The sequence below is a fragment of the Lithobates pipiens genome, unplaced genomic scaffold, assembly GCF_037356315.1.
Source record: "Lithobates pipiens isolate NorthernLeopardFrog02 unplaced genomic scaffold, aLitPip1_a1.2 Scaffold_16, whole genome shotgun sequence".
In the NCBI taxonomy this organism is placed as follows: Eukaryota; Metazoa; Chordata; class Amphibia; order Anura; family Ranidae; genus Lithobates; species Lithobates pipiens.
The window spans coordinates 143,223,882-143,249,294 of NW_027507748.1; the positions used below are offsets into that span (position 1 = coordinate 143,223,882).

Sequence of the window (25,413 nt, forward strand, 5' to 3'; positions counted from 1 at the left end):
TGATAGGAAGAGCTCCATGCAATCAAAGGTGTCTAAATTGTACCCCTTTAAGGAGGATGATGTGAAGCACCTTGAATCAGCTCCTCTGGTAGACGCAGCACTTATGCGTTTAGTAAAATACGTGACTCTCCCTTTGGAGGACACGGTATCTTTCAAAGATCCGTTAGAGAGAAGAATTGACTCAGATCTGAAAAGAATATATCTAACTTCAGGGATGGCTTGTAAACCAACTTTGGCTTTAGCCGCAGTCTCAAAGGCTATTGAAACATGGGCCGACAATGTTGAAGAGTTCTTGAGAGGTATCTCGGTGAATACGGCTAAAGACTCTCCCATTCAGGAGATCAGAATGGCATCAGCCTTTTTTGGGGAGGCATCTATTGACATTACCCGCCTTCTGTCTCGGGCTATGTTGGCAGCAGTCTCGGCACGCCGTGCTTTGTGGCTCCGTCCCTGGTTGGCGGATCCAACATCTAAGCAGGCATGGTGTCGTATACCATTTGAGGGAACCTCCTTGTTTGGTAATAAACTAGATAGCGCCATATCCCGGGCCACAGGTGGGAGGTCTGGGTTCCTCCCTCAAGACAGACGTCTTCAAAACCAAAAACGTATCTTTCCAAGAAGGCAGACCTCGGATCGCGCTAGAGAAGCGCGCAGTTATAGACCCGGCAGGGAGTTCTCTAGATCTTGGAGGTCCAGACAATCCTCCCTTAAGAAAACCTCAAAGGGGGCTTCCGCAGGTAATCAAGATTCTACCAAATCTTTTTGAAATTGGGCCCGCTCAATCATGTCAGGTGGGGGCTCGCCTTCTTCACTACCGACATGTTTGGGCGGCCTCAATTCAAGATTATTGGACCGTCAAGACGGTTTCCTCGGGTCACAAGTGGACTTTCATCAACACTCCGAGATTAAGGTTCATTCCCACAACGATTCCAGGCTCGGAGGAAAAGAAACAGGTCCTATTGACCTACGTAAGTTGTTTGCTGGATCAAGGCGCAGCCGTGCCAGTGCCAGAAGACGAACGTGGCGAAGGCATGTATTCTCCTCTATTTATGGTTCAGAAAAGAAATGGCGCATGGAGGCCAGTGATAGATTTGACCTTCCTCAATTCCTTCATTCGCAAGGAAAAGTTCAAAATGGAGTCTCTTCTTACAATCCAACAGTCGGTGCAGCTAGGGGATTGGTTAATCTCAATCGATCTGAAGGACGCATACTTTCACGTGCCAGTAGCAAGGGATTTCCAGCAATTTCTCCGTTTCGCAGTTGGCGATCAACACCTCCAGTTTACCTGTCTCCCATTCGGGTTGACAACATCTCCTCGGGTCTTCTCCAAGGTCCTCCTAGCGATAGTAGCTCTTTTACGAGTCAAAGGAGTTCGTCTCCATCATTATCTGGACGATTTGCTCCTATTATCTCAAGACAGAGATCAAATTCTGGAACACAAGAGTTTAGTCATCTCCACTCTACAGACGTTTGGTTGGCTCCTGAACCTAGAGAAGAGCCATCTGGTTCCAACTCAAGTGATCGTGTTTCTAGGGGCTCAGTTCGACACATTAAAAGGCACTATCTCTCTGCCAGAGGAAAAAATCTGTGTTATCCGGGACAGGATTCACAAGGCTTGGGAATCATCTCATCTTTCGGCTCTACAATGCTTGAAAGTGATCGGCACAATGACGTCCACCATCCCTATGGTGAAGTGGGCCCAGTGGCACACTCGTCCCTTCCAGAAAGGGTTTCTGCAACAGTGGGACTCGTCCAATCAAACACAGCGCATACTCCTTACACCAGCGATGAGGATGTCTCTCCTCTGGTGGCTTCAAGGGAAGAATCTACGCAACCATCATTCGATAGTCCCCATTTCCTGGGTAATAATAACCTCAGATGCCAGCAACAAAGGTTGGGGCGCTCATTGCCTTACGGAAGTAGCTCAAGGAAGGTGGTCGTTCCCGTCGCTGTATGTAGTCTCCAACATCCTGGAGTTGAGAGCAGCCTTTCAAGCACTCATAGCATTTCGCCATCTGGTGGCAGGGTCATCAGTAATGTTAAGACTGGACAACACAACTGCGGTGGCCTATATAAAGAAACAAGGAGGGACTCGCAGTGGGTCTCTACTACGAGAAGTAGAACCGATAATGAACTGGGCTCAGAAGAATGTGGTCAACATTTCTGCTGTATACATCCCAGGGGTCCAGAATGTTCAAGCAGATTATCTGTCAAGGGTCAAAATAGACAACAACGAGTGGTCCCTTCACAGGGATGTCTTCGAGTGGCTTCTGACTCTGGGAGTATCTCCAGAGGTCGATCTGTTCGCTTCGCCGTACAATCGCAAGATGCACAGATACTACTCGAGGTTCAGGGATCCTCAGGCGTTCGGGATAGATGCTCTCACGGATTGTTGGAAGTTCCAGAGAGCCTACGCCTTCCCTCCAGTTCCTGTAATCCTACAGTTCCTTCGCAGGCTCAGAGGGGAGAAGGTGGAAATCATTGCGATAATACCATTCTGGCCCAACAGGCCTTGGTTTCCTCTGCTGTTGCTCCTCAGCTATCAGGACCCAGTTCCCCTGCCTCTCAGGCCAGATCTACTGTCTCAAGGCACACTGTTACACCCGTGCCCATCCTGTCTACACCTCAGGGCATGGTTCTTGAGAGGGGAAGGCTAGAAGCTCTAGGTTGCCCAGAAGAAGCGATTCCAACCCTTCTTAGTGCCAGACGGAAGAGTACCAATAAAGTGTACGAGCGTATATGGGCCAGATTTATGGGCCACATGTCTTCTAGGTCAAATTCATATAATTCTCCGGCAGTTCAAGATATCTTGTCTTTCCTTCAGTCAGGGTTAGACTTGTCTCTGGCAGTTAGTTCTCTTAGAGTACAAGTTTCAGCCATTTCAGCCTTTACAGGAGTTTCGTGGGCGAATCATACATTAATACAACAATTCTTTAAAGGAGCCATCAGGCTTAGGCCACAAAGAAGGCCCAGGTTTCCCAAATGGGACCTTCCATTAGTACTGGACTTTCTTTCTGATCTTGGGAAAAGTTTGGACGTTCCCCTGTCTTTAGGAGATCTCACTATCAAGACGGTGTTTTTGGTGGCAATAACTTCAGCCAAAAGAGTGTCGGAAATTAGGAATCTTGGGTCAGTTGAACCATTTCTAACTTTCTTTCCGGACAGAGTGGTCCTGATCCCTATGCTTGGGTCAAATCCAAAAGTCACATCAGTATTTCACGAAAATCAGGAGATCGTGCTACCTACGTTTAGAATGTCAGACAACCAAGAGATTCATCCCCTGGATGTTGGTCGCACCTTGAAACAATATCTGGACGCTACAGCCTCGTTCAGACGAACAGACTTTCTTTTTGTCCTTCTTCATGGAAAAAATAAAAGGATGCGAGCATCAGTTAGATCAATCTCATCTTGGGTGGTCCAAACGATTCAAAGGGCATACAAGGCAAAGGGCATGGTTCCTCCTGAGGCAGTGACGGCTCATTCAACTCGGGGCATGTCGACCTCTTGGGCAGCAGTTCGACATGTCGCACCAGAAGTGATCTGCAGAGCAGCTTCCTGGTCTTCAATTAATACCTTTGTTTCCCATTATTGTGTAGAGCCAGCTGCGCTCTCTTCTGTTAATTTTGGTTTACAAGTATTGTCAGTGGACAATGAAAAATAAAATTCTAGTTTCTTTGCTCAACATTTTTAGCCCACCCGGGTGTGTTTGGCGAGTTATTTCCCACACGTATGCTGCCATGGAGCCTGTCAGGAAAAAGGAAAATTTATATCAAATACTTACCGTAATTTTCCTTTCCTGATGGGCTCCATGGCAGCAGGAGTTCCCTCCCAAATGTTGGAGTAGGCTAGTTACGGAACACGGATAGCAGCTTGGAGCAAAGATTTATGGGAGTAGAGGTCCTATTGGGTAATTATGGAGGCGGGGCTAACCCACACGTATGCTGCCATGGAGCCCATCAGGAAAGGAAAATTACGGTAAGTATTTGATATAAATTTTCCTTTTTCTCTGAGTTGCACCAACCCCTCTAAGGAGTTTTGATGCTTCTGACACTGCTTATTACTAAACTGAAGGCCTATAGCAGAGAGGGGGGTGTATATCACCTAGGACTGCCCATAGTCTTTTTTTTTTTCTCTGCCTAGTGTCCTACTCCTGTAATGGGGGATATAACCATATGGTTCTGAATAATGGAGCGCTGTGTCTGTCAATGAACTCAGCGAAATAAATTTTTACGGTAAGTCAAAAATCCAATTTTTTTTTTTGAGCATGGGTACCAATTTCTGACAGGTACCCACTTTCACTAGCAAGCAACGTGGCAGTTTTCCCTCCACCCTCCTCCCTGCTCACAACATCCTGGGACACGACGCACTTCCCAGGAGGCTACAGATTCATTTAGAAAGCATAGTGGCACTCAGGCATGTGCAGCCGGGAGCCAGCTGTGAAGCTGCAGGAAGCCACAGCCAGCTTCCCCCAAGCATGATGGCGGTACTGGGGACCAGAAGATCCAGCCTGGGTGATGACAGCACTGGATCCCTGGACTAGTAAGTGCCTGTGTTTTATTAAACATCTGCAGCTACAGCAAAGCATACTATGTATTATCTGTGGCACCGATCCTTGTTAAGTTTTTTTACTTTATATATTGGGAGATTTTGTTTACCTCTTAAGATGTTTGGCATTTTCCTTTTGCTTACCTGCATGCACATTTTGTATGCCAATTATACATTATGGCTAAAAATTATTGGTAATTCATTGTAGTCATTAGAAAGTCACCTAACCACAACGTTTTCTACAGGCAATGAATGCAAAGGCTGAAGATCTCTACTTACGACCCAAAGAATTTTACTCTCAACATGATATTGAAGTTTGGACAGAAAAAGAGGTAATCCTTTTACTCCAACAGAAATAGTACAGTCAAATGAGAGTTTAAAATGAACCTATAGCTTAACTAAGGCTGGCCATACATTACATAATTTTCTTGTACAATTTTCCTCAAGATTTACCAGAACCATATATTATGAGGTCAAACCAAATCACTTTCAATTTGTATGGAATCAGGCAGGCCCCAGCACTACACAGTTGAAGGAAATTGAAATCTAAAGGAAATTGGATAAGAAGACTGTAATAATATATGACCAGCTTTTGCCTATTACATTTAACAGCAGTCCACCTGAATAAAACGGCTTGAGTCTGTATGACAATTCTGTGGAGCTCCTTCGATGTACACCTAGATGTCAAAAGTAAACTGCATTAGGACAATGAAAGACCTGACATGTTCATTTTTATGAAGTTCTCAGAAAATTATGAAGCACCTTATTAATATGGCCCTTGTTTGACAATTTTTGTTTTTTTCTATATGGTTCTTAGAATCCGATGTCAATAAAAAGAGATCTGTGGTGACTTCATAAATATACAAATAATTGGTATATTTGACAACCCAATATTAAAGTGGTAGTAAACCCGCACATTTTTTTTTTTTAAACCTGCAAAGCAAAAGGCATAATGAGCTAGTATGCACCGCATACTAGCTCATTATGAAATACTTACCTTAGAACGAGGTCCCGACATCTGGCCCGATCCACGCCGAGGGAGCTGACATGCTCCCTCGGCGTTTCTTCCGGGTATCGCGGCTCCGGCGCTGTGAGTGGCCGGAGCCGCGATATCATCACTCCCGCGCATGACGGCGAGAAACCCCTTGTGCGCATGCGCCGCTGCAGTCAGCGGCGCATACCGAGGGGAATATCTCCTAAACCGTACAGGTTTAGGAGATATTTTTTTACCTACAGGTAAGCCTTATTATAGGCTTTCCTGTAGGTAAAAGTTAAAAATGTGGGTATACAACCACTTTAAAGTGGTTGTAAACCGTTACAAACCACTTTGAGAGAGAAAAAGTCTGAATGCTGTCCCCTGAACATGAAACACCTCCATCCCTAAATTAAATAGAAAAGCAGCAACGGGCCCATGGGACTTTAAATGAAGTGTTCATGCTGATCTGAGAGTAAACAAATATGAGTAAAAAAGTAACAAAGTTTATTTAAATGGTAACAATAGCATACAACACAGAACATGAGCATGGGTGGCAGATAAAACGGCAACCTAACATAATAGTCCTCTAGGCATGGCCATAATGATATAACATCACAGATTATTAGTAGTACAGGTATGCATGATACATCTCTAACCCGACGCGTTTCGCAAGCTTTCCTCGCATCTTCAGGGGCTGATATGCATATATAATATGTGTAACAACAAATAGAATATATATTGGAGTATAACTTTTATAATTTGGACATGAGCATGAAGCCTGAACTGATCATCCCATACTTACTTGTCAGACAATTGGCATTGAAGGCTGATCCCAGAGAAGGATCAGCGGAGGACATCACCCACGGGAGCTGAATGGATGGAGACCACAGTATGGAGGACCGAGGCCAGGTTTAGGGCAGGCACGGCAAAGATTAGAAAAAGGTGTGAACCCAAACTTCTCCCATAGACTTGCAGGGCGTACTCACTATGTAAAATGTATATTAATATAGGCATGAATATCTGAAATAACAATGTGCTAAAAATATAAGGGCGTACTTACTATATAAAATGTATATTAGTATAGGTACGTATATCTAAAAAAGAAATATCCTAAAGGTATAAGATACACAGTACAAGATGTTAAGAGGTGTCCTGCAAAACATGGGAGGAAGATGTGAGGGGAAAAACAAAAACAAAAAAATATACATGTGTATGAAGTGTGAATGAAATGCCATAGGTGCACGTATAGAAATAAGTAAGTGTACTAGTGATGTGATGATATTATAAGTATGTATACATAGTATAAAGTATAACAACGTGCTTACCAGTGTGATTAAACCTCTCCAGTATGTGTTGGAGGGACAAGGTAAAAGAAAAGTTTTCCATGCCAAAAGCCCGGACATCCGCCGCAGCCTCCACCCATAACGTCATGCATTTGGCGGTCAGGGGTAGGACCGCAATGCGCCCGCCAACCGTGGCAGCACGCCATCGCCATCCCCGCCCACCGCCCAGATGACACACCTAGAGGACTATTATGTTATGTTGCTGTTTTATCTGCCACCCATGCTCATGTTCTGTGTTGGATGCTATTGTTACCATTTAAATAAACTTTGTTACTTTTTTACTCATATTTGTTTACTCTCTGATCAGCATGAGCACTTCATTTAAAGTCCCATGGGGCTTTTTTACAAACCACTTTGACCTACAGGTAAGCCTAGATTAAGGCTTACTTGTAGGTCCAAGAAATATCTCCTAAACCTACACGGTTTAGGAGATATTTACTAAAAGACAGTCACAGCTGTCTACGGCGCATGCACCGTAGACAGCGGCGTGCATTTGCACCATCGTCGTTAGCAGCATGCCGCTGCTAACGGCGATATGCCGTTAGTGGCGGCTCCCGTGCTCATGCGTGGGAGTGACGTCATCGCTGCTCCGGCGCTGTGAGTGGCCGGAGCAGCTATACCCGGAAGAAGATGGACGCTCCGGACTACAGGGGACAGCGGTGACATCGCTGGCTCCTGTGTCAGGTAAGTGACACATAATGGGCTACTATGCAATGCATAGTAGCCCATTATGCTTTACCTTTGCAGGGAGACAAAGAGGAAGTAAACCCATTAGGGTTTACTTCCTCTTTCAGCCTGGTACACGCGTAACGAAAGTCAGTCGGTGTGTACTGTTCTCTGTTCAACAGATGCCAGACTGGCTTCTGTCAAACGGTCATGTTGAAAAGCCAGGTTCAATCAGAAATTGCAGCCAATGGCTGCCTGTGGGGATCTTCACAAACTGAGTTTACAAAATTCAAGCTCGTTGACAATAATAGGAGTAGACTTGAAATAAATCAAATGTGGAGATTTAAAGGGGTTGTAAAGATAATTTTTTTTTTTAAATAACAAACATGTTATACTTGCCTCCAGTGTGCAGCTCGTTTTGCATAGAGTGGCCCCTGAACCTCGTCTTCTGGGTCCCTCTGTGGCTGTCTCAGCTCCTCCTCGCAAGAACTAAACACCTTCATGTGAGCTCTCTCGAATGGTGGTTAGTTCTTGCGGACGCACTTCCATGATGTGGCTATAGCTGCCCACTGTATCACTCGGGGCCGCCCCGCGGCGCACAGCATCATTGGATGTGATTGACAGCAGCGCAAGCCAATGGCTATGCTGCTTTCAATCCATCCACTCTAGCCAATCAAAGGCCAGGCTGAGTGGTGAAGAGGACATTGGGGGCAAGCGCAGCAGGTGAACGGGCTCAGGTAAGTAAAATGGGGGGGCTAGGGGGGGGGCCGTATTGTCAGATGTTTTTTCACGTTAATGCATAGGATGCATTAAGGTGAAAAAACGCAAACCTTTACAAACCCTTTTAATATATGGTTTTAAAATGTAATCATAGATGTTCCTTAAAGTGAATGAAATGCCAAAATATAATATTTAATGCACGTGTCTGTGTTTATAAGTAACTTATTGCAAATGTAGCATGTTGTACTTTTTCTTTCTTCCATAGCTGTAAAAAAATGACCCCACCAGTTCCTCTTCATTTCTGTTTAAATTGACTATTCAGAGCACAGAAGATCAGTCCTATGGTGGTCAGTTTGTGCCTCTTTCTTCTAGTTTGGAGTTATAGGTTGCCGTGTCTACGTATGGCTAGGCTGTACTCCTGTGGTCAGACTGCTGCTGGCCCCACATAGTTTGAGTGACAGAAACTGGTGTATAAGACAGAAGCTGCCCATTGTCCCATGGAGGGGTCATGGGGTGTCTCTGCCTGCTACATCGGAGATACAGGGACAGGGTCGGGCATCTGACATTTTAAGTCACAACTACTTCTGGGGTATATGACATTGGCAGAATTTGCTGCTCATCATAAAGAGTCTCCATCGCTACCCAGATCATGATGCAGTTCATAATGCAGAGCCTATAAACAATGAAAGAGGTATTTTCAATGTGTTTATTTTCAGTCGATTATATCACTATTTCACATTGTTTAAACATTTTTTCAAAGAAAGAGTTCACATACACTTTAATCTCTAGCCACCTGCTGCTTGAACTTCCTTTTACCTCCCCTCCTTTATTATTATTATTATTATTTTATTTTTTTATGTGCATTTTCTCTTCAGTTTGCTATTGTCTATTTCTCTGTTTGCTGTACTGAGAGTCCCAGCTGGATCTCTATTCCAGGTGTTAAACCACTTCACACTTCACAAATGTGGACGTGTATTTTGGTTGTGTATTTACTGGCCTGGCATATTTGATATTCTTACACAAAGTTAAAAAAAACATTTATTTTCATACATCAGGGGACACAGAGCCATAGTAGTTACTATGTGGGTTATAGGCCACCTTCAGGTGATGGACACTGGCACGCCCTAAATTAAAAAGTGCACTCCCTATATAACCCCTCCCACTGGTGGGAGCATCAGTTTTTTTCGCCAGTGTCTAAGGTGTTGGTCACGAGTAAAAATGTGCTGTGCTGAGCTCCACTGGAGCAATCCTTGCTGGGGCTGGCTATGCAGATGGATCCATTCGGAGTGTCTAATCTTGACTGTATTGAATGGTACCCCGACCTCCTATCCGAAGAAACAAGGTTTTTGCCTGTGAATGCTCTCCTTTGGAAAGCCGGACCCTGGGATGCAGCACTTTTTGGTATTAAGGCCATAAAGTTTTTACTGCCAGGGTGCTATTACAGGTCCAGGATTGTGGGTTTTCCTTTTTGGATCTCCTGCTCCTAAATGGTTTAATGGAGCCCACCATGAAGGGTGAAGATTGGGTCTGTTGGTTTACCACAGAAAACCCTGCGACGGGAAGGTAAGTGGAGTTTTTCTAAGACGTTTAAAAAAAAAGTTTTATTTTCTTACATCAGGGGACACAGAGCCATAGTAATTACTATGTGGGTTATATCGGACCGACAGGTGCTGGACACTGGCACGCCCCTAAGGCGTGTACTTCCCCATATAACCCCTCCCATTACTGGGGGGAGTCAGTTTTTTTGCCAGCGTCTAAGGTGTTGGGCACGTGTAAAGATGTGCTTTGCTGAGCTCCACGTCAGTAATCCTTTGATGAGAGCCAGCCATGCTGACCGGATCCGTTCTGATGTCTTTGTAATAGGCTAAATGAATGGTACCCGGGCCCCGTAATCCAAAGAAACAAGGTTTTGCTTGCGAATGCTTCTCTTGCAAGCTGGGCCCTAGGATACAGTACTTTTTGGTAGTAAGGCCATAAAGTTTTTACTGGCAGGGTGCTGTCGCAGGTCCAGGATTGTGGGATAACCTGAGAGTTCCCTGGTTCCTGAATGTTTACTTTAAGGTCTCAGAGCCTACCGTGAAGGGTGAAGATTTGGTTTTCATCTCTGATAAAACCCTGTTGCGAGGATAAGGTAAGTGAGATTTTCTCAGGAATTTCTCCTTCTATGTATTGTGTTGTCATGCCATGGGGTGTCACCACTAGGGGCTGTATTGAGCACTCACCATACTGACGCTGGAAACAGCAGAAACCTTCACTCTCCTCTCCTTCAGCCAGCACAGACCTTCTGGTAAGAAGAGGGGAGTCTGATCTCTTCCTGTACCCCCAGATTGCCATTTTCTCTCTTTAGTATGCCAGACTGTTAGGTACCAGGGTGTTGAGCCTGACTTGATGGAAGAAGACCTCTCTTACGACTCTGGTTCAGGGCCCACTGGAGTGAAGACAGTGAGCGCAGCGGGTAGGAGCGTCTGAGCAGATGCAGCAGCTGGTGCAGGTGGTGTAGATGGTTGGAACTGCAGGAACAGGCAGAGGCTGGTAGGAGCTGGCAGAGCTGGCAGAAGTAGGTAGAGCAGAAGGACCAGCAGCAAGCCGGGTAGAAGGAGGCACAGAAACAGCAGTGGGTTGGTCAGACAAGCCTGGTCAAAACAGGTAGGCAATCAGGCAGAAACGGCAGGCAAGGCACAGTCACAGGCTAGCAAAGGTTCAGCAGCAAATAGGCAGTCCATAAACAGAGTCAGGCAGGCCGGGATCAGGGCGGGAGAGATCAACAGAGTCAGACGTAAGCCGGGTCAGTACTGGCAATCAGATGAACAGGTAGCAGAAGTTTCAGATACAAGCTGCAGGCAAACAGCACTGAACACATGCAGCTGTACCTTTAAATAGGGCCACTGGCACCAAACCACGCTAGCGTGCACGCATGGGATGCGCGCACACGCGGCAGTTGCACACGTGCCTGAGGTGCATACTGGCGCACACACGCGCCGATGCTTAGACTGCCTAACCGCGCGCACGCGCGCATGCAATTCCGCCTGCAAAGCGCGAGCAGAGCCCTGACATTGCCCCCCTACAAAGGGCAACCTCCGGGTGCCCAAAACATCTTTCTTTTTGGGATGAGCAGAGAAAAAGGCCTGAATTAATTTCTCAGCATGTAAATTACTATCAGGCTCCCAAGAATTGCTGTCCGGACCATAGCCCTTCCACTTTATCAGGAACTGTCTTTGCCCTTGCCGTCTTCTACAGTCAAGAATGGCCTCCACCTCATATTCCTCACTACCGTCAACTAAGATGGGCTCAGGTGGTCTAGTTCCTCTACTCGAAAAGGGATCAGGTACCGAAGGTTTTAGCAGGGACACATGAAAAACTGGGTGCACCTTCATTGATTCAGGTAAGGACAACTCGTAAGATACTGCGTTAATCCTTCTCTTCACTGGGAAAGGGCCCAAAAACTTGGGTGCAAGTTTCTTTGAAGGACAGGTTAACTTGAGATTAGAAGTAGAAAGCCATACCTGATCCCCGACTTCAAGAACCAATTCTCCCCTTCTCTTCCGGTCGAAGGCTTTCTTACTGTCTGCCTGGGCCTTGGTTATAGCTTCTTGTAGAACCTGGTTGTTACGACTGAGGAAGGTCACTGTGTCCTGGACTGCTGGCACTGAAGATTCTGGAAGAAAATCAGGGAGAAATGATAAATGAAACCCATAATTGGCAAAAAATGTAAACTGTCCTGTGGTTGAATGACTGGCATTGTTGTAAGCGAATTCCGCTAGGGGCAGTAGGGATACCCAATCGTCCTGTACAAAGGACGTGAAGCATCTGATATACTGTTCAAGAGTCTGGTTTGTTCGTTCAGTCTGCCCGTTAGTCTGGGGGTGGTAAGCAGATGACAAGGCCAGTTCTATCTTCAGACTCTCACACAGAGCTCTCCAGAACCGGGATGTAAACTGGACCCCCCCTGTCTGACACTATATTAGCAGGTACCCCATGTAGTCTAATGATCTCCTTGATGAAAATATGGGCTGTCTCAGATACCGATGGTTCTTAAATATTCGAGGTTCTTGTGGTCGGCGTAAATTAACACAGGATGGACTGCACCTTCCAACAAGTACCTCCACTCTTCCAATGCCGACTTAATGGCAAGCAGCTCCCGCTCACCAACGTCGTAGTTCCTTTCGGCAGGAGAGAGTTTCCGGTAAAAGAACCCTACGGGATGCATCAGGTCATTACTGCCTTGACGTTGGGACACCACCGCTCCCACCGCCACTTCGGAAGCATCAACTTCAAGGATGTAGGGCAGAGATGGGTCAGGGTGGCTGAGAATGGGAGCCGAGGTGAACAGTCCTTTGAGCTTCTCGAAGGCCTCCTGAGCCTTGGGGCCCCAGTGAAAGTGAACATTTTGCTTGGTCAGCTGAGTGATGGGGTGATGATGGCAGAGAACCCCTTAAACTTCCTGTAGAAGTTCGCAAAGCCTACGAAACGTATCCCTTTTTTGTCCGTGGGTGCCGGTCAGTCCAGGACAGCGGATACTTTCTGCGAATACATTCTGATGCCTGCTGGGGAGATCGCGAGACCGAGAAATTGAATGTTCTGCTGTTCAAACTTGCATTTTTCAGCCTTCGCATACAATCTGTGCTGGCGAAGACGGAGCAGCACTCTGCCCACATGCCCTCGGTGTTGCTCCAGGGATCTAGAGAAGATCAAGATGTCGTCCAGGTAACGATGACAAAGATGTCCAGAAAGTCTCTAAACACATTGTTTTGAGATGCTGAAAGATGGCAGGGGTGTTACAGAGACCGAAGGGCATCACTAGGTTCTCATAGTGCCCAAATTGGGTTCGGAAAGCTGTCTTCCATTCATCTCCGGCCCGTATGCGGACCAAGTTGTAGGCCCCTCTCAAGTCCAGCTTGGTAAAAATTGTGGTCGATCTCAATTTCTGAAAGAGCTTCGGTATCAGGGGCAGAGGGTAGCAGTTTTTGACCGTAATCTTGTTCAGTTCACGGTAGTCCACACAGGGCCGGAGCGACTGGTCTTTCTTGGTGACAAAGAATATTCCGGGACCTGGGGGAGAGGTAGAGTGGCGGATGAACCCTCTTTTCCAGATTCTCTGTGATGTAGTTTTTCAGGGCCTCCTGCTCCTTTTCTGACAAGAGAAAAATGCGTCCAAACAGGATCTCAACCCCCAGAAGGAGTTCGATGGGACAGTCATATGGACGGTGAGGTGGAAGGGAGTCTGCCCCTCGTTTGCTAAAGACGTCCAGGAACTCGTGATACGGTTCTGGCACTGATTGACATAAGTCCTGATCAGAGTCCAGGCAAAGAAGTGCAGCGGGCCGGACAGATGTCTCATACAAGCAATGTTCTATACAATAGGGGAACTGAAACTTCACTTCCCCAGTGGACCAGTTTATAGAGGGGTTATGAGCCTGAAGCCGAGGTATACTCAGGATCACAGGAAACAGGGGTGATGAGATCACATCAAAGGTTATAGGTTCCTTGTGCTGAAAAGAGGAGATGGCAAGCAAGGGCAGAGTCTCCTGGGTTACTTGATCCGACTTGATGCAAGAACCATCAGCCAGGAAAACGGATAGTCCATGGGCCTTCCTCCGAAAGGGTATGGTGTGTAGACTGGTAAAGGTGGGATCAATAAAACAACTGCAAGCCACAGAGTCAATAATGGCGCTGATGGAGACCGTCTTTTCCTGGAGCTGTAATGAGAGAGGGAGAGCAATGTGGATGGTGTTGACTGGCAAGGATACAGGGCTGGCAGACACAGAGGAGAGGCACTTGCGTGTCTTAACGGGGCAATTATTCACATAATGGCCGGACCCACCACAGTAGAGGCACAAGTTCAACTGCCGGCGATGAGCACGTTCTTCCGGCGACAAGGTCGGTCGCATAAGTCCAAGCTGCAACACGAGCTAATCGGTGACAGGAGCAGGGCTGACAGGATCCCCCTGTGGAACAGGTGGATAGCGGTGTAGCAAGAGTAGGGACTCTTGCGGTCATCCAAGCTGGGCGATGGAGTTGCTAGGAACGTTCAGATCTGCGTTCCCAGAGCCGGCGGTCGATTTGGATGCCGAGTGTGATCAGACCTTCCAGGGAATCTTTGATACCAACACGGGCAAGTCCCTCTGAGAGGCCCATGCGGAACTGGTGCCTCAGAGCTGACTCATTCCACTGGGTGTCTGCGCTCCAGCGTCTGAAGTCCGTAACATAGTCCTTGGCCGTTCTGCGGCCCTGCTGGTGCGCAGATAAGGCAGATTCAGCTGTGGAAGTTTGCTGGGGGTCTTCATACCGCTGTGCCATGGCCTCAAAGAAGGAGGGAAGAGATTGCCAGAGCACTGTCTCCTTCCAGGAGATGATGGACCCCAGGTCTGAGGCTCCCCTCGCAACAAAGAAATCACGAATCCCACCTTGGTAGCTTCCAAAGAAAAAGTCCTGAGCTGGAGAGCAAAATACAGCTGCCAGGCGTTGCGGAAAGCCCGGAACTTAGAACGGTCTCCCGAGAATCTTTCAGGAATAGGTACCCTTGGTTCTGGTGGAAGCATCATTACTGCAGGCTGGGAGGTGGGTTGAGCAGGAAGCGAAGGAGGTGCAGTGACCGTGGGACTGGAACCAGAAAGATGTTGAACCCGCTCCTCCAATCTGGTGTACCCTTCCTGGAGAGATTTCACGGCCTGAGTGAGGGCTGCAAGATGTGAACACATCTCCTTCATAGCAGAAGCTTCTTCCGCAGGCTCGGTCATGGCTGTTTGTACTGTTAGGTACCTGGGTGGTGAGCCTGACTTGATGGAAGACCTCTCTTACGAGACTGGTTCAGGGCCCGCTGGAGTGAAGACAGTGGTCCCATGAGCACAGCGGGGTAGGAGCGTCTGAGCAGATGCAGCAGCTGGTGCAGGCGGTGTAGATGGTCCTCCGGATGGCTGGAACTGCAGGAACAGGCAGAGGCTGGTAGGAGCTGGCAGAGCTGGCAGAAGTAGGTAGAGCAGAAGGACCAGCAGCAAGCCGGGTAGAAGGAGGCACAGAAACAACAGCAGCGGATCCTGGATGAACTCAGCATGCTTGGGACAAGCAGAGGGTTGGTCAGACAAGCCGGGTCAAAACAGGTAGGCAGTCAAGCATAAATGTCAGGCAAGGCACAGTCACAGGCTGTCAGGAACCATGAAACAGACTGAGACAGAAGTACAATCAAATCACACTTGTTTATTAATAAAAATAAGGTAAATAGGAAAAAAGTGTAGTCAAGCAAGCCAGAGTCCAGTAGCCAGATCGGGTAGTCAGCCAGTCCAAAGTTCATAAACCAGATCGGGTAATCAGCCAGTCCAGACATCGGATCCAAGGAGAGCAACTGCAAGCAGGATGGAAGCCAGGAGGGATGTTAGCAAGCCAGTCTTGAAACCACAGCAGGAGATGGTTCCTAGTGATGTGACCAAACGTGAAGGCAATGGAGAAATGAGCTGGAAGACTTTAAATAGGAAGGCCAGACGAGCATCATCGGGAACAGCTGGTAACTTTGGAGAGAGAAGAGAGCTAGCAGTTAGCCGACAGCTGAACGGCCAGGCCAGAGGAGGAAGGGCTAAGCCAGCCCTGACAGTACCCCCCCCCCCATGACCCCTCTCCCTCGGAGGGCCACCGGGCTTGAGGGGAAACCGTCTATGGAACTTGCGGAGGAGGACAGGGGCATGTACGTCAGAGGATGAAACCCAGGAGCGTTCCTCCGGATCGTACCCCTTCCAATGCACCAGGTACTGTATGCGCCCACGGAACCTACAGGAGTCAACAATGGATTGTACCTCATACTCCTCATGGTTCTCAACCTGAATAGGGTGAGGACGTGGCACCGAGGTGGTAAATCGGTTACAGACCAACGGTTTCAATAAGGAGACATGAAACACATTTGAGATGCGCATACTAGGAGGAAGTTCCAACGCGTAAGCTACTGGGTTAATCCTGCGAAGGATACGCAAAGGCCCAATAAAGCGAGGTGCAAACTTCAGTGAGGGAACATGAAGCCGGAGGTTGCGAGATGACAGCCAGACCCTGTCCCCAACCTGGTAGGAAGGCGCTGGCAGGCTACTGCGGTCAGCATGGAGTCTGTACCTATTATTAGCATGACGCAAAGCCTCCTGGACTTGTACCCAAGTGGAACGAAGACCACGGAGATGCTCCTCTAACGCAGGAATACACTGCGGAACAAACGAGTCAGGCAACATGGAAGGTTGGAAACCATAATTCGCCATAAATGGAGACAATCGGGAGGCAGAATTCAAGGCACTGTTGTGAGGAAACTCTGCCCAAGGTAATAGGTCAGACCAGTTGTTATGATGGTCATAAATATAGCAACGTAGGAATTGCTCCAAGGACTGATTGGCACGTTCTGCAGCCCCATTAGACTGCGGGCGATACGCAGAAGAGAACGCAAGCTGGATTCCCAACTGTGCACAAAAGGCTCACCAGAACCGGGAGACAAACTGACTGCCCCTATCCGAGACAATCACCTTGGGTAGCCCATGTAAGCGAAAGATCTCCCGAGCAAAAATGGAAGCCAGTTCCTTAGAGGTGGGCAACTTCTTAAGCGGAATACAATGACACATCTTTGAGAACCGGTCGACTACCATAAGGATAACAGTGTTGCCTTGGGAGTTGGGCAATGAAATCCATAGACAGGTGAGTCCAGGGCCTCTCTCCATTGGGTATGGGTTGTAGGAGGCCCACTGGAAGGTGTCGGGGAGTCTTACTCTGAGCACACACGGGACAGGCAGCTACGAAAGTAGTAACATCAGCCCGTAGACTAGGCCACCAGAATTGTTGGGAGATGGCCTAAATGAGTTGATTCTTCCCAGGATTGCCAGCTGCCTTGGGAGAATGGTAAGTCTGGAGCACTGCAGTACGGAGACTCTCTGGGACAAAGCAGCGGTCACAAGGTTTATCAGGAGGAGCATGGACCTGAGCAGCAAGAATTTTGTCATCCAAAGGAGAAGTAAGACTGGTGCAAACCGTAGCTAAGATACGATCAGGAGGAATCGTAGGAACCGGAACCGACTCTGACTTGGAAGTGGAGGAAAACTGTCGTGACAAGGCATCAGACCATACATTCTTAGTACCGGGTAAGAATGAGACAATGTAATTAAAGCTTGACAAGAAAAGAGCCCATTGCGCCCTTCTGGGAGAGAGTCGCTTAGCCTCAGACAAGAATGTAAGATTCTTATGGTCAGTAAGAATAAGAACGGGCACAGTGGTACCTTCAAGGAGATGTCTCCATTCTTTCAGGGCTAAAATGATCGCCAACAGCTCTCTGTCACCAATCTCATAATTGCACTCAGCAGGTGACAATTTCTTGGAAAAGTAGCCACACGGATGCATAGCGCTCTCAGAGTTAGGACGTTGAGACAGAAGGGCGCCAACTCCAGTCTCAAAAGCATCAACCTTTAGGATAAAAGGTAATGTAGGATCAGGATGTGCCAACACAGGAGCAGAAACAAAGGCAGCCATGAGAGTCTCAAAGGCCTTAATGGACTCCGGAGACCAACTCTGTGGGTTACCGTCCTTTCTGGTCATATCAGTCAGAGGCTTGACCAGAGACGAGAAGTTACAAATAAACTTCCGATAGTAGTTGACAAAGCCCAGGAAACGCTGCAGAGGATGTAAATCCACGGGTCGAGGCCACTGTAGGACTCCCAAAAGTTTCTCTGGGTCTATTGAAAAACCAGCAGTGGAAATGACATAGCCCAGGAATGTAACCTGTTCACGATGGAACTCGCACTTCTCCAGTTTACAATAGAGATTGTTCTCTCTTAGTTTCTGAAGTACACGACCGACATCTGTGTGGTGGCTCTCCAGGGACTTGGAAAATATGAGGATATCATCGAAATAAACCACCACACACAACTGCAACAAATCTCGGAGGACATCGTTAATAAATTCCTGGAAAACTGCCAAGGCGTTACAAAGGCCAAAAGGCATTACCAGGTATTCATAATGGCCTGTTCTGGTATTAAACACAGTCTTCCACTCGTCGCCCTCCTTAATGCGCACGAGATTGTATGCCCCTCTCAGGTCAAGCTTCGTGAAAACCGTTGCTCCCTTGAGGCGATCAAAATAACTAGATTGAGACCCCTATAATCTATACAAGATCTCAGTTCACCACTCTTCTTTTTCACCAAGAAGAAACCAGCACCAGCAGGAGACGAGGATTTGTGGATGAAACCTCGAGAAAGTGCATCAGCAACATACTACTCCATGGCCTTATCCTCCAAGACCGACAAAGGGTAAACCCGGCCACGAGGAGGTATGGCACCAGGTTGAAGGTCAATTGCGCAATCATAAGGGCGGTGTGGAGGCAAACTACCGGCTTGACCTTTATCAAAGACATCGCCAAAATCATGGTACTCCTTTAGCAGGGAGGGGAGTGAAGTGGATCACAGGACCTTGGATACCTTCAGGAAGCATGTCTCACTGCATTGTGGTGACCAGGAGAGAACTGAGCCAATCAAAAGAGGGGTTGTGCCTCTGTAACCAAGGATAACCAATAACCAGCGGAAATCTGGGTGAGGAAATAACTTGGAATTGGATTATCTCATGGTGAAGAGCCCCTACGGCCATGGACAACGGAACCGTCTCATCAGTCACATGGGCAGGCTGTAAAGGTCTCCCGTCAAGAGCCTCAATGGCAAGTGGAGTGTCACACAGCTGCAGCAGAATCGAGTGCTGCGAAACAAATGCAGCATCAATGAACAGGCCTGCAGCCCCAGAGTCGATTAAAGCCTGTATCTCAATGGGCGACTCAGCCCAAGAAAGTATGACCAAAACCAGGGGCTTATCCTTTTGGCTGAGCCTTAATAGCAGTGTTGAAGCCAAACTATTGCTCAAGCAGGGCATGCAACTTCTGATGGTACCTGAGCTATGTGCATTGGGCTACGGTCAGAAGGGGGGTTAAAATCCCCCCAAGAATAGAGCTAAAAGAGTCCCCCTCTAGCTCTGGTAAATCGACGCATCTCTACAGATGGCATCCTCCCCTGAGAAGGAGTAACTGGTTAGAATGAGCATCAGGGGCTTAAAATGTTTACAATTGTTTTCAACACTGCAACCCCTGTGTATTTTCCAAGAGTTTTTTTTTTCCCCTCAGCCATGATGGGTTTTAAAAAAAACTTTTTTTAACGCCCTTAATTGACAGGTTCTCTTTCATTGCCCAGGACCCTCAAACGGGGGAACTAGGGGCGGGAGAAGACGAATCCCTTCAGGGAACCGTGGATGACTCCTCTTCTGAGGTGTCAAATGTGGGAGTACCAGGTGGTTTCAATATCATGCTATATGGTCCACTCTGCATTTATGCTCCCTTTACTGAGTGTTTGGGCTCATTAAAGCCTCCTTAGACTGTGCATACTTTTTACTGTTCATTTATTGTCAGAAAAGCCTTTTTGTATCTGTGAAGATCTCCCAGATAAATGTTGTTTTCCTCCTAAGAACGTTTTTACACTTTATCCTATGATGGAGGGAATTTACGAAGTACGGTATACTAGCAATTAATGCAGTATCCTCTGTGAATAAGAGCTGTTATCGGGAGACAATACTTTAATGGTTAGGCATCCAATGAATAAAGTTGGAATTCCTGTTAAAAAATAAAAATAAAAAACTTTTTTTCTCTGGCAGATTGAGCAGCCTGGCTGACAGTAATTGCTTAATGGTTGTGAGGCCAGTTTAACAGGTATTCTAGGTATCCTGCTCAGCAGGCCCAGAATTCTGGCAGCTTTATGCTTGCAATAATTGCTTGTGAGTTCCTTTTGTAGAACTTCCACAACGTGCTCATGCAGGTGCTGGTTTATAAACTAGCCAAACGCACAATTGCTGTCATGCCTACGGCGATTTCTACCTGCATAGGAGACCACTTAGGAAAACCAGGTGCTATACACGGTTCTGTGCACATTGTTTCTAAACACAAACCGCTTGACGCATGAGTGCAGGAATGCACATCAGCGGAGGATAAACTTCCTTTCACCATGCAGAAACTCCTGGCTAGTCTTCCTTTTGCGGTGGAACAGCTATTTGATGTTTGGATAATTCCTCCAAAGAAATTCTAGTGGGGAAAAGTACCCCTTTTTTTGTCCATTTTAAGTAAAGGTGTAAATATATATATTTAAAAAAAAACAAACATAAAAAAAAAGCTTTTTTTTGTGCCAGGGACATCAGGCTCCAGGCAGTCACTATGGCTTATGCCATCAAGTTCAATAGGTAATCCTCAGATACTAGGGGATACTGTAGCCTCCTTATCAGGAGATGTTCCGCTAGCTCAATAGGGGGAATTCTTCTGCAGTTCTCAGATCTGACAGGAAGACGAATGGGGGACTTCCACAATAGCTCCAATCTGGAGTTCCAAGAGTTCCTGTCTCGTTTTTTTTTTCCCTCAGATTAAACATTCATAAGGATCCAGAGAAAAATACCTCTTTCTCTCCGCATGGAATTTATCCGATCAGTAGTCTCCTTCCTACTAGAGGGAGAACTTTGGGCGTCTATCTGTCAGAAACCATGAATCAGACTGAGACAGAAGTACAATTAAATTACACTTGTTTATTAATAAAAATAAAAAGGCAAATAGAAAAAGCGTAGTCAAGCATAGCCAGAGTAACCAGATCGGGTAGTCAGCCAGGCCAGAAGTCAGGGATCCAAGTAGAGCAACAGCAAGCAGGATAAGGAGCCAGAAGGGATGTCAGCAAGCCAGTCTTTAAACAAACTGCAGGAGATGGTGTTTAGTGATGTGACCAAGGGGAAGGCAGAGGTGAAGTGAGCTGGAAGGCTTTAAGTAGGCAGGTCAGACGAGCATCATCAGGAACAGCTGGTAACTGTGGAGAGAGAAGAGAGTTGGCAATTATCCGACATCTGAGCGGCCGGTCCAGAGAAGAAAGGGTTAAGCCAGCCCTGACACTATCGCTGTCTAGGATGCTTATCTTCATGTGCCGATCTTCCCTGCTCACCAGAATTTTCTACGCTTCGAGGTAGAAAATCTTAATTTACAGTTTGTAGCTCTACCTTTTCGAGGTAGCTTCTGCACCTTGAGTGTGTATAAAAATCTTGGCCCCTCCTTTAGCCAGGTTAAGGGCTCAAAGTATAACGATACTAGCCTACTTAGACGATCTACCCTCGATAGGTCAATCGGTAGCCCGTTTGGTAACCAGACCTTGGTTTAAAGTCAGCTACCTGGAATACTTTTGTTGGATCCTCAACCTAGTAAGATTGCAGTACTTAGGGCTGATCATAGATACAGTCTGCTAAAGGGTATTTTTACCCCAGGTTTGAATCGGTTCCTTAACCACTTGCCGACCGCCTCACGCCGATGTACGTCGGCAGAATGGCACGGGCAGGCATAAGCACGTACATGTACGTGCTTTGCCTCCCGCGGGTCGGGGGCCCGATCGGGCCCCCGCCCGGTGCCTGCGGCGGTCGGTTTTCGTTCGGGAGCGATCCCGGACGAGGGGACGGCCATTCATTCATGGCCACCCCCTCGCGATCGCTCCCGACGAATGGAAATCCCCGGTGACATCACTTCCTCTCCTGTAATGTAAACACAGGAGAGGAAGTGATGTATTCTCTCCTCCGTGTCGGTATTTTTCGTTCCGACACGGAGGAGAGCGGATCAGTGAGTTGCACCAACACATCCCACACACAGTAGAACATGCCAGGCACACTCACACCCCCCCTTTACCCCCCGATCACCCCCCCAATTACCCCTGCCCCCCAGTCACAGTGACACCAATGTCATTTTTTTTATTTTTTTTTTTGCATTGGTGTCATTTGTGACTGTAATAACTGTTAGGGCAGTTAGGGTTAGCCCGCTTTAGTTCTAATGTACCCCCCTAACCCCCCCAATAAAGGTTTAACCCCGTGATCACCCCCCGTCGCCAGTGTCACTAAGGCTGGGTTCACATTGCAGCGGTTTATGAGAACGAATGTGATTCGCACCGCACTGCAGTGCAAATCACATCCGATCTCTGTGCGATTCGAGTTCAGCCATTCGCCGCACCCGCCGCACCCGCCACACCCGCCGCACCCGCCGCAAATTCGCACGGGACCCTTTTTTTGGCCCGCAGCAGAATCGGATCGCATGGGTGTTCACACCATGCGATCCGAGTTTGCAGATCGCACTGCGATATGCGAACTGATCTGGGGGTGTCAGTAACATTTCACTGACACTCCCAGCAGTTCGCATAGGGCAGTGTGAACTGCCGCCGGGAGGCATGCGATGCGGGAACCCGCCGCGGATTCGCGGCGTTTCCGCATCGCTCCAGTGTGAACCCAGCCTAATAAGCGATCATTTTTCTGATCGCCGTATTAGTGTCACAGGTGACGCTAGTTAGGCAGGTAGGTATTTAGGTTCGCCGCAGCTTTTTATAGCGCTAGGGACCCCCATATACTACCGCATAAAGCCCCCTGATTGCCCCCTAGTTAACCCTTTCACCAGTGATCACCATATAACTGTTACAGGTGACGCTGGTTGGTTAGTTATTTTTTTATAGTTTCAGGGCACCCGCCATTTATTACCTAATAAAGGTTTAACCCCCTGATCACCCGGCAGGTGTCATTTGTGACTAATAACTGTTAGGGCAGTTAGGGTTAGCCCCCTTTAGTTCTAAGGTACCCCCCTAACCCCCCCAATAAAGGTTTAACCCCGTGATCACCCCCCGTCGCCAGTGTCACTAAGGCTGGGTTCACATTGCAGCGGTTTATGAGAACGGATGTGATTCGCACCGCACTGCAGTGCAAATCACATCCGATCTCTGTGCGATTCGAGTTCAGCTATACAGATAGTATGGCTGAATTCGTGTCGCACCCGCCGCACCCGCCGCAAACTCGCACGGGACCCTTTTTTTGGTCCGCAGCAGAATCGGATCGCATGGGTGTTCACACCATGCGATCCAAGTTTGCAGATCGCACTGCGATATGCGAACTGATCTGGGGGTGTCATTAACATTTCACTGACACTCCCAGCAGTTCGCATAGGGCAGTGTGAACTGCCGCCGGGAGGCATGCGATGCGGGAACCCGCCGCGCATTCGTGGCGTTCCCGCATCGCTCCAGTGTGAACCCAGCCTAATAAGCGATCGTTTTTCTGATCGCTGTATTAGTGTCACAGGTGACGCTAGTTAGGCAGGTAGGTATTTAGGTTCGCCGCAGCTTTTTATAGCGCCAGGGACCCCCATATACTACCGCATAAAGCCCCCTGATTGCCCCCTAGTTAACCCTTTCACCAGTGATCACCATATAACTGTTACAGGTGACGCTGGTTGGTTAGTTATTTTTTTATAGTTTCAGGGCACCCGCCATTTATTACCTAGTCTCACTAGTGTACCCCTAAATTTAGGGGTGTCTACTTTCTAAAATGGGGTCATTTGGGGGGGGGGGTTTGTGCCATCTTGGCATTTTATGGCCTTCAAAACTGTAACGCCCTTAGAAAGCCTGAAGGCGGTGCTTGGTTTTTGGGGCCCCGTACGCGGCTAGGCTCCCAAAAAGTCCCACATATGTGGTATCCCCGTACTCAGGAGAAGCAGCAGAATTTATTTTGGGGTGTCATTTCACATATGCCCATGGCATGCGTGAGCAATATATCATTTAGTGACAACTTTGTGAAAAAAAAAAAAAGTTTGTAATTTTCCCGCAACTTGTGGCAAAATATAAAATATTCCATGGACTCAACATGCCTCTCAGCAAATAGCTTGGGGTGTCTACTTTCTAAAATGGGGTCATTTGTGGGGGTTTTGTGCCATCTTGGCATTTTATGGCCTTCAAAACTGTAATAGGTAGTGAGAAGTGAACTCAAAAAATTACGCCCTTAGAAAGCCTGAAGGCGGTGCTTGGTTTTCGGGGCCCCGTACGCGGCTAGGCTCCCAAAAAGTCCCACATATGTGGTATCCCCGTACTCAGGAGAAGCAGCAGAATTTATTTTGGGGTGTCATTTCACATATGCCCATGGCATGCATGAGCAATATATCATTTAGTGACAACTTTGTGAAAAAAAAAAAAAAAAAAAAAAAGTTTGTAATTTTCCCGCAACTTGTGGCAAAATATAAAATATTCCATGGACTCAACATGCCTCTCAGCAAATAGCTTGGGGTGTCTACTTTCTAAAATGGGGTCATTTGTGGGGGTTTTGTGCCATCTTGGCATTTTATGGCCTTCAAAACTGTAATAGGTAGTGAGGCGTGAAATCAAAAATTTACGCCCTTAGAAAGCCTGAAGGCGGTGCTTGGTTTTCGGGGCCCTGTACGCGGCTAGGCTCCCAAAAAGTCCCACATATGTGGTATCCCCGTACTCAGGAGAAGCAGCAGAATTTATTTTGGGGTGTCATTTCACATACGCCCATAGCATGTGTGAGCAATATATCATTTAGTGACAACTTTGTGTAAAAAAAAAAAAAAAATTTTTTTTTTGTCATTATTCAATCGCTTGAGGCAAAAAAATAAAATATTCAATGGGCTCAACATGCCTCTTATCAATTTCCTTAGGGGGTCTACTTTCCAAAATGGGGTCATTTGGGGGGGTTTTGTACTGCCCTGTCATTTTAGCACCTCAAGAAATGAGATAGACAGTCGTAAACTAAAAGCTGCGTAAATTCCAGAAAACGTACCTTAGTTTGTAGATGTGACAACTTTTGCGCAAACCAATAAATATACAATTATTGACTTTTTTTTTACCAAAGACATGTGGCTGAATACATTTTGGCCTAAATGTATGACTAAAATTGAGTTTATTGGATTTTTCTAATAACAAAAAGTAGAAAATATCATTTTTTTCAAAATTTGCGGTCTTTTTACGTTTATATCGCAAAAAATAAAAATCGCAGAGGCAATCAAATACCATCAAAAGAAAGCTCTATTTGTGGGAAGAAAAGGACGCAAATTTTGTTTGGGTACAACATTGCATGACCGCGCAATTACCAGTTAAAGCAGCGCAGTGCCAAAGTGTAAAAAGACCTCTGGTCATTTACCAGCAAAATGGTCCGGTCTGAAAGTGGTTAATGAACAGATTCGGTGAGTTAAAACAAGGCGGAATCCTTCTGTTTATCTTTGCATGTGCTTGTCAGGAATGATGGTGGAAGAAGGTAGTTCCTTATGCGCAGTTCCATTCAAGACTGCTGCAAAACAGTATCCTGTCAACTTGGAACAAGAAGATCGAAACTCTGGAC

General features: G+C 47.0%; 1 protein-coding gene across 3 annotated transcripts in view; it reads left to right on the plus strand.

The window, feature by feature from the left end:
• LOC143982120 (apoptosis-inducing factor 3-like) overlaps window positions 1-25,413 on the plus strand; it is a 233,849-nt gene that overhangs the window by 60,498 nt on the left and 147,938 nt on the right. For all 3 annotated transcript variants that reach the window (XM_077480563.1, XM_077480565.1, XM_077480564.1), the window contains exon 8: window positions 4,791-4,877. In XM_077480563.1, coding sequence (XP_077336689.1) covers window positions 4,791-4,877 — 87 coding nt within the window. The remainder of the gene's footprint in view (window positions 1-4,790; window positions 4,878-25,413) is intronic.